At 37.3% G+C, this 9,949-nt stretch overlaps 1 protein-coding gene across 1 annotated transcript; it reads right to left on the bottom strand.

Moving 5' to 3' along the window:
- Positions 1-1,337: 1,337 nt before the first annotated feature.
- Positions 1,338-6,820, bottom strand: LOC122981871 (galactose-specific lectin nattectin-like). Its single transcript, XM_044350652.1, has 7 exons — positions 6,714-6,820; positions 6,229-6,294; positions 5,584-5,602; positions 4,650-4,744; positions 4,359-4,493; positions 1,845-1,956; positions 1,338-1,585 (listed from the first exon to the last, which is right to left on the bottom strand). Exons 2-7 carry the CDS (start codon positions 6,292-6,294, stop codon positions 1,512-1,514), a joined length of 501 nt encoding a protein of 166 aa, XP_044206587.1. The 5' UTR covers positions 6,714-6,820; the 3' UTR covers positions 1,338-1,511.
- Between the last annotated feature and the right edge of the window lie 3,129 nt (positions 6,821-9,949).

Here is a 9,949-nt window from a genome sequence, read left to right as displayed (position 1 = left end):
CTGATTCATGTTACCTTTAGAACTCACCTTGTAACATGTGAGCACTCTTTGTCAGACTTGCAGTGTGGTAAAATCACATTTAGCATTACCAGCATAAATGCATTTATTTTGCCTCACCAAACTTTCCTCATCTTTGACAAATGAAGGGCAGATTATATTTGTTGTGATGCTGATTATGGGCACAGCAACAAGATGGCATGCTCTTGAAAACAGTCTTCAAATGAGATCCAAAATGTCAACTGCTCAACCGCACACACACACACACACACACACACACACAAAGTCAAATGTTTCCAAAGAAATCTAGACCAAAAGGAAGGGAGTTACTTTCCTCTCCCAAAACACTCACTTTACTGTAACAGGTCACTAGTAACTCAAACAAAAACACAAACATCTAGTCTTGTAACAAAGATAGATCAAGTTACCATGGATATGCAGCAGTAAAGCAAAACACATCCAATGTCAACTATTGCTACAGCAGTAAGCAAAAGACTCCTGTCTGACCTTTCCTCCTTCTACTGCATGTCTCCTTTTTTTCTCCCAGATTATCACTATCAGATAAGAAACTACACATGTGAGCCATTAAAGGCAGTATTGATAGCGTAGGTTCAATACAGGGAGGTCAGTGAGTGCAAGAGGAGAGCGTTACTGTTGCTAGTAGCTATGTCTGTCAAGATTTTCATTCTAGCACAGAAAATATGCAGTTTACAGGAACAACGGCAGATTTTCAACCAAGAGTATGTTATAAAATTGTGGAAACAATCTCTCCAGTTGTTGTTTGAGACGACTCATTTTCTAACTGAGTGCGTTACATGCGCACCACTATCCTGGGCAGACCTGCCAACACTCCCGTTTTTCCCGGGTTTCTCCCGTATATCAAGGCCATCTTCCAGCCCTCAAACTTTATTATGAATAATCGTCATACATGGATCCATAAGTTTTGTATGCTTGTCTGGCATTACCCAAGTTGCCAGATCATCTATGAAACACAATCCACACACTACATATGATTTTAATCCGCCTGTCACCACAAACTGGCAACCTGGCAACTTGGCAAACCACAACCCGATTCAAGAGGCTTCTACACAGCTTCTCTCTGTGCAGGCAGGTGGGCCAGTTAATTTAAGGCAAATTTATGGTAGGTTGCAGAGCAAATTATCAATAAGGAAGTTCAGTGAAAACTACAATTACCATGACAACGTTAGTAACACTAACATAATTAGATATTTATTAATATTATGTTCATAGAATTGTGAATGTAAATATAAAATGATGTGTGTTTTGTAACACAGTTGATGATCCATGTGCAACATTGAAATAAAGAAGAAGCATTGTGGTTAGGTGCAGTATGATTGTATATTTTATTTTATTGCTGAGCAAGATACATCTATTTATTGATCAATAAAGTGAATTAGCACTTTTATTGGTTTTCAAGTACTGATGTCATCGAGACCTGACATCCCAACAGAGTGACAGAAGTGACAATCACCGAAGATTTGACATCATCATGGCTAAGATGATGTGTCTTTGGCACAAATGAAAGATCTCTTCTCATCACACTTTGCGTCGTTGACAAAGTCTTGTTCTGTAGGAAGAGATTCAAAATGAACAGAAACATCACACAAAGTCTTCAGAAGCTACAGTCCTGTTTGACATTCTCGACTTTCTCGACTTTCTCCACTTTATGTAATCAATAAATAACAATAATTATTTTAATAATTGCAATGCAAATAAAAATGTAAGGTTACATTATGTTGCTAGTTGCAAATTCAAAGGGATGGTTTTTCCATCTTGAATATTATGAACAGATTCCATTAAGAGGACTACAGATAAAGGATTTTTACCTCTAAAGTTGATCTCCATACAGTTTTCTGCCCCTCCAGAGTTGTTTGGCTCCCCTTTGTGCCAGCCATTAAAGTCAAACTTTTTGCCATCACTCCACTTCCACACACCCTCCTGAAAGAAAAGCAGTGACAATTTAGCGTTGCACTTCTGTAACATTCTTTGACTCATGAAAGTATCAAAATGGATAGAGCAGAACAGAGATATTGTCTTTTTTTGTCAATTCTTCCTTGTCAAAGCCTGGAGCCTAAATTACCCATAAGGCCGCTCTACTCATAGCCTTGGACTGCCAGCCTAAAGCAGAGCGGGCTACAGAAGTCTGGTAACTTCATGTCTTTCTAACTCCACACCCTCACATTTTTGTCATTTTCAAACTTGTAGTTTTCAGCCCCAACTGATGCTGACTCAAGTGACATCACTTGAGACAATTTATCAGATTTCACACAGCTCTGGAGCCACAGAAGGTTTTATACAACTCTTTTCCACATATGCACCAGTACTCCCCAGCAGCTATAAACAGACTTTGATGTGCTTGGAGATTAATTGAATTTCCTTTGTGGTAGCAATTAAAAATTCTACCTGAAATACTATCAAGCCATTATTTGGATGCCATTGTTTTGTGGTGCAGCATACTGTATGCGATGCACAGATAATGATTTTAACAATGTCTTGTTCCACAGACAATGTCCAGGTTACTCAGGAGTTAAGTTTCATTACAGTTTTTTTCTTCACAGGCAGGTCTGTAGGTTTATCCTGAGTGACTGGGACTATATATTTTTGGCCACTTGGTGGCAGAAGAACTCCACTACACATACTGTACGATTTGGAGTAGACACCGCCATGTCAGTAACAGTCTCAAAAACAGCCAGGGGAGGCCAGCACAAACAAACAGAGGATCCCTAACAGTAGTTGGGTAAAAAATCAGTTTCTTACTCAACACTCTGCTCTGATTTGGTCTCCACCAGCTCCTGAGAAAAATATCTAGCTCATTAGTGAAATTCCTCTTTCTTTGACTGCAGTCTGCCTGCTGTTTTGAGCTGGGCAGGTGGCATACAGAGGGTTTATCTGAGTTTAGTTTTTAAAACAGCTGGAGGTGGGGCTGACGAGAGCAACATTTGCAGAGTGTACAACTTAAATAATTAGCTAAAGAATCTAAAAAGATGTGTGGAGCTGCAGAAAGGTGTGAACATTCTCAGTGTTTTTTGTCACTATGAAAAAAGAGACTCCTTTCATATTACGCACATTTAATCCAATTTTAATTTTAAAAAATATTGATTAGTGGAACTGCAGCATATTGCCTTTAAGTTTTTCAAATGTAATTTCTCAAAGCTTTGAGCTCCATTCACCTCCATGTCTGTCTAGCGGTCCATCTTTCTTTCATGCAACTACCAAATTATGTATCAAATATATACCGTATTTTCAATTAAAAGCCGGGTCTCTAAAAATGGCCGGGGGTGTGGTTGACATGAACAAATAAAGGCCGGCCCCAAATACAGGCCTGGGAGGGAAAAAACAAGGATGGATTAAGGCCGTATTCAGACCATATCAGGTGTTGCTGCGCACCGCTGCAGGGTTGTACGGTGGTGTGCGGGGGTGTGGGTGTGTTTATCTGTGCTCTAGAAAGTAACCCCTGTGAAACAATCAGATATTTTTTTTATTGATCTGCTTCACTGCTTTCTTACCAGCTCCATCTCTTCATTCACTCTCTAGCCCCTTCTCCCTCTTTTTCTCTCGTCTTTTTGTAAAATGAGTTGGGAAACCGACAGCAAAGCCTAACTTTACTTTTAACGTAAACGTAAGTGAAAAGAAATGTCCGCCCCGCTCCTCTTGGTGCCTGTTATAATGTGACTGTGGTTTGTAGTAATGTACAAGTGCCACAAGATGGCAGTAGCTAAAATTGAAGTACCATATAGGACCTGTGCAAGTGTCAGTGACTAAATTTTCCTTAACACCACCAATGCCACAACATTGTAGAGAGCGAACATGGCACCAACCAGACGGAAGTTTGACATGAAATTCAAAGAGAGAGTTTTGCAATATGCGGAGGAAAATTAAGGAGCGAAAGCTGCAGGACATTTTGATACTGACCCGAAAAGAATCAGATACTGGAAAAAACAGAAGCGTGAGCTGCTGTTAGCTGACAAGAGGAGAGCACGGCTAGCTGGAGGTGGGAGGAAGAAAGTTAGCTTGGAGCAAGAGAGACAGCTGATAGATATTTGATATTTGACTGTGCTGTTAACTGGCTATTAATGTTTATATCCAGCGTAACGTTACTTCAGATTTGTTTAGTTTTTAACTGACACTGGCCATATTTCCCCTCCTGTACTCGACCGGTCATACTTCACACAAGTTATATTGAAATGTTTGAAAAGTCGGGAAATGAAGGCTTTTAATTTTTCTCTAATATAAGCTTGCTTCCAATAAAGGCCTGGTACCCTCTGCAGTTGAGGTAAATAAAGGCCCCAGCCACTATTAGAGAAAATACAGTAGATCATATTTATTGGTAAATCACTCACCTTAACTGCATCATAGCCTCCAATCCAAGTTGCTTTATCTGTGCCTGTCGATCCATTAACCATATTTCGGAGGGCCGAGTAATCATCTGCTGTTCGGATTGAAGCCAGATTCCCACCGATGTCAACACAAGTGACCTAAATAGTGGATGCAAAGTGAAAGGCAATGACAATATGAATTATTCATGTCAGCAACTTAAACCAAGGCTTCTAATAATTCTTGAAAACTTTTTTTTAGAGAATATATATACATAAATATAGTGTGACTATTATCGTTGTCGTTTCATAAAGCACCTCAGCATCAGCCCAGTCCTTCTCTTGGAAGTGGAAGATGAAGCAACGAGAGTCATACTGAGTCCAACCATCAGGGCACTTCTCACAACAAGGCCCTAAAACACAATTATAATGTTAGAAGATTACTGAATATGAACTAAATATTAATTAGTCATAGATTAGAAATACATAATTACTAGTATCCATTTGTTTATACACAATGAACATGAAGAACTCTTCGTCTTCTCCTTTCTTTTGTTCAAACTGTTGGGTCTTAAACTAAAGACAATGGTGGAAAAAGTATTCAGAAAAAATGAAGTTCTGACACACAAATTAGTTTTCAGTTTTTGGACTTTTTCTCTAATCTTTGATTTTTGGTGAAATATTGGATCATTTGAACATTTATTGAAATGAAACCATGTGAGAAGTTTAAAGGGAAAAATCACCATTTGGTGGAGCTGTTAACAACTCATAGACATGTGAAATGTGACCCCGACTACACACTGCTTTTTGTAAGACGTCAAAAGCCAAAAAGGTTGGAAACCACTGGTTTCATCCATAACAATGTATTGTATTTTAAAAGCTTGTTATATTATCCATTGTATCAAATGTAGTGGAGTAGAAAGTACAACATTTCCCTCTGAAATGTAGTGGAGTGGAAGTATAAAGTAGCATCAAATGGAAATACTCAAGCAAAGTACAAGCACCTCAAAAATGTACTTAATTACAGTACTTGAGTAAATGTACTTAGTTACTTTCCACCACTGACTGCAGAGGAAGTAGTTCTCTGTACCTGCAGCTTGTGAAAATTAACTGAGAGCAAAACAAACAAGCCTTTAAATATTGTCCCCCAGTAAAGTCTGCTTTATGGACACCCCAAGATCCAGAAGCTGTCCAACAGGCATCTTTCAAATCTTAACTTTGGCTGCAATTAGAAAGTGAAAGAAGTACCAACCTCTTCCTGGACATTTTGCCTGTGAATATAAATAACACATTATTAGAAATGAACTGAACTTGGAAGAACTGACATGCATATTGAAAGGATTATTTGTCACTGTAACTTGTTCTGGCTGCAAAGGTTTTCCTTCTTAAAGCAATTTTAATGTAAGTGATGGGGACAAAATCCAGTCCTTGTTTCATGCAATAATTCATTCTAAAGTTCAGCTGAAGATGAAATGAGGCTTCAGCAGTCTGACTTCAACAAAACAAGTCGGTATCTTCCAAAGTTAAAATGTTTTTAGTATAAAATTCCCCCTTTGTGCTTTGACAGACAGAATCCGTATTAGATACCCACAGCATGGTTTTTTTATTTATATTGAGCATCAAATTAATTAATAATAATGACTTTACCCAAATAAGTTTTTCTGTACCGTGTTTAGTGGGTCTTCGGCATTATGCTTCACTAGCATTTAAAAATGTGCTAAATATATAAATAAATAAGTGCTACATCCACCCAAAGAGTAGCAAATTGAGTTTTTTTAAAATACGTCATATCGTTTTGGAGAACTCTCCCAGTAAAAAAGGTTAAAGTTAGAGGTTGTAAGAAATAAAGAAACATATTAAAAATAAAAAATATGATACCATAAGAAATATTACTTACATTTGCTCCACTCCACAGTCCACTGGTCAGACAGAGGAGCACAATGAAGTACAGACTGGATGCCATCTGTGTAAAGATCAGAAGTAAAGTTTATTTTTTATATGTACTTAAGTAACTTGAATAAATTGTACTTCTACTGTATGAGTAGTTTTGCTCGTACTTTTGACCATGTTTTACACTCGTATGTGAGGAAGATCAAAATTATTTTATTTCATTCAGATAAAATCGTCACATTATTTATATTTTATCCTGTTCACATCTGTAGATTAATGATGGAAGAAAGACGTAAATAATAAAATGAAATAAGAGATGTGAGATCGTTACTTTTCCTCTGTTTTTATTTATCTGTTTCTTTTGCGGGTTTGGGAGTTTCCCTAGAAGTGGACCCAAAAATAAATCTGTCAAACACAAATTAAAATCAAGAGCAGATTGAGAATTTCTTCTGTAAAGCTGATGCTGTGAAGGTTATAAATGAAACCTCTTACCTTGTTGCGAAGATTAGATGAGGTTGCACTTGCAGCAGCAGGTAGCAGGTTGTCTGCTGTTGGAAAGAGAAACAGTCTTTATATACTTTCTCTAGTTGCTTTGGTTCAGACAAGTTGCGTGTCATTTGTGGATCTTATGCCTCAGTTGAGTTATCTCAGTTAGTTCTTAATTACATATTGCCACAGCCTTGAGTAAAGGTTAGACCCTTCATTAAACAATGCTAAAAAAACACAAAAAACAAATCTGTTAACTAGACAGATGCTGCTATTGAGTGATGCTGCCCCTGGGTTGACTTTTACAGCAAAGGATGTTGAAGGGAATTTGTAAGCCAAGTTAAATTGTTGTTACTATAGTTGCAGTTTCATTGTCTTTTCTGCTGCAAAACAGCCTCAGTACTAGACAGTCATGTCATTGATTTAAAGCTGTAACCCGCCTTTATGCTGTTTTTCATAATGTGTGAATGGACTGTGTAGGAAATTGTGAACTCAAAGAAAGAGCTCATCCTGTTGCTTGAGTGTTTGTATGATCTGCAGTTAAAGGGAGGACACTCCCTTACAACTCTTCCAAATTTGCAAATTTCAATTCATATAGATTTGAACAGGAGCTCACGGGTGAAAGTGTGGGAGATGTTGGTGACCAATGGCAAGCGTGCCATCTGAACAGAAATGGGAAAGACAGATAAAATAGAGACAGTACATTTCACCCTCTTTAGACTATTTAATGTTTTATGTTATGTTATTTGTTTGTTTGTTTGTTTTTCAAATGTCTCTTATTTGTGTGACCTATTAATATCAAAATTCATGTTTCTACTTTTACATCCAGGTCTTTTTTTCCTTCATAGTGGATATGGGACAAAGCAAAATATGAATATGCAAAATAAGAACATGCCAGAATGACAGACTGGTGATGGGTACATTCAACACACAAGGTGAGAACCTGCTTCCACACCCATGTTGGATATTTACAGTGGTTACAGTGGTAACTCCCTTAATCCTAACCCCAAAAGTCAAAATACAAAACTAGATAACATCAGAAACAAATATCAGCTGTCTGTGAATGTCAGTCCTGATCTAATCACAGTTTGAGATTATTATCTCCTGTGATCATGTGACCAAAGTTCCACCCTTAAATCATACTTTGGTCATTTTTTTCCTGAAGACAGTATCCATATTATTATTAATAGGCCTTGTTCTCACCTCGCCAAATGGATTAAGACTCTAGGTCTCTAAGATTCAAGAGCTCTGTTGAGGTGTTGCTTAACTGACACAAATACTTTAAGCAATATACTCATAATGCATTTATCCTTTACATTAATTAATGCAATAATGACTGTGCACACATTTTGTATAGACACAATATTGAGCCAAGTGCTAACTTACAATCATAATGCAGTAATGATGACACTTTTGACCCAAACAGCTTGCCTATATCCAAACTGTCCTGTCCAAACTTGTAGAATCACTAGTCAACTCATAACAACGTGATTTCCTGGAGAACAATAATATCCTTCAGCCACAGCAGTCAGGCTTTAAACCTGGTCATAATACAGTAACTGCTGCAACTGCTGTTATGGATGACATTACTGAGTCACTTTGTAAAAAGCGACACTACCTTCTTTGTAGATCTATCCAAGCTTTTGATAGTGTTGATCACAACATTTTGTTTAATAAGCTGCTTTCTGTGGGTTTTGACGCTTCGGCTTTTAGCTGCTTCAAATCATATTGCTCTGGTAGAGTTCAAACTGCTGTTGATGATGGTTTCAAATCAAGCCCCCAAACTATTCATAAAGGTGTCCCTCAAGGATCAATATTAGGCCCACTGCTATTTACTCTCTATATTAATAACATTTATTTTCCAACAACACTGTAATGTACATTTTTATATGTAAGATACCTTTTTGTATGCCATCAGTCCTGCTGCAGACCAGGTCTTCTCCAGTTTGCTTTTGATGACCTCCAGACTTCTCTGTGTGATTTAAAGTTTGTCCTAAACTCAAAACAGATTAAATGTGTGCATTTCACAAGAGCACAAACCATTGATGTTCCCACACCTATCCATGCTCTAAATGGAGAACTAATTAAGACAGTACAGCACAATACTTACAATACTTACACAATACTTTTGTTAGTCAGCAGATTGTCCTACAAAACTCATGTTGAACATCTCACTTAAAAACTCACTATCATTGTTATATGAAAAGGCTGGATGGTCATCTTTGACATCTAGAAGGCACCAGCATGTCTGTGTCTTGATTTATAAATTTCATTTGCTATCTATTTAACATCCTTTGTTGAGCTTAGAGCTAATAACCATGACACCAGATCACACAGCAGGTTGGCTTTGAAAGTTTCTCATACAAACTCTGAACTGGGGAAGACTGGTTTCAGGTACTATTGCAACACAGCTTGAAGTTAGACACACCTGTTCCTGTGAGGGACTTTAAAGTTTTATAGTTGATATTCTTCATAATGTTTGTGATTGTTTTAAGTTGTGTGTCTGTGAGTGTGTATGGTTATTGTTTTGTGATTTTATTTTGTGATTGTGATCCTGTGTATATTTAACCTGTTCTCAGGTCTCTCTTGCAAAAGAGAGCTTGATCTCAATGAGATTTGCTGAATAAAAAAAAAAGCTTAAACATAAATCTGTCTTTCTCTGTCACACATAGATATACAAATATACAGAGAGGTACACACACACACACACACACACACACTGTCAAATGTTAACCTTGGGAAGCTGGTTGGGAAAGCACCTTGTGACTCCTTGTGGGATGTCGTTCAGGATATGGGAGTCAGACATATTCTTCAGTATCTTTACTGATGATGGACTTATAGTTATATCTTAGTAGTCCAGTAACTTGGACTCTATGTGTTTGATATATATGATACAGAAACACGAATAGAGTGCAAGTAACACTGCATGTGATCAGTACAGTGCAATAAAAACACTATTGCACACACGCACACATTGTATACATCAGCTGATCTTGAAACAGTAAACTTGCTTAAACTACTAATGCTTCCAACATTAACAGGAACAAAATCTACAAATGAAGACACAAACAATGCAATAAAATGGAAAGGAACTACAACAGTGTTTGATATTATAGATGATATGAAAATATTATACATCAACATCAAAACTAGAATACAAAACTTTAAAACACACAAAAGATGAAGATGAAGAAGAATATGTAGTGACAATAACTTTGGCCGAATTCTGATTACTACAGTAA

Source organism: Thunnus albacares, chromosome 5 (assembly GCF_914725855.1).
Source record: "Thunnus albacares chromosome 5, fThuAlb1.1, whole genome shotgun sequence".
NCBI classification, from domain to species: domain Eukaryota; kingdom Metazoa; phylum Chordata; class Actinopteri; order Scombriformes; family Scombridae; genus Thunnus; species Thunnus albacares.
The sequence above is the reverse complement of the archived record's forward strand: the minus strand, read 5'-3'. Positions and strand labels throughout refer to the sequence as shown.

Bases quoted from the DNA above. Each gene is read 5' to 3' on its own strand.
- LOC122981871 (XM_044350652.1), bottom strand. From the start codon at position 6,294: ATGGCATCCAGTCTGTACTTCATTGTGCTCCTCTGTCTGACCAGTGGA. The intron at 4,494-4,649 runs GTGCTTTATGAA...TCCACTATTTAG, and splicing joins AGGACTGGGCTGATGCTGAG to GTCACTTGTGTTGACATCGG. The intron at 1,957-4,358 runs GTGAGTGATTTA...CTTTTCTTTCAG, and splicing joins GAGGCTATGATGCAGTTAAG to GAGGGTGTGTGGAAGTGGAG.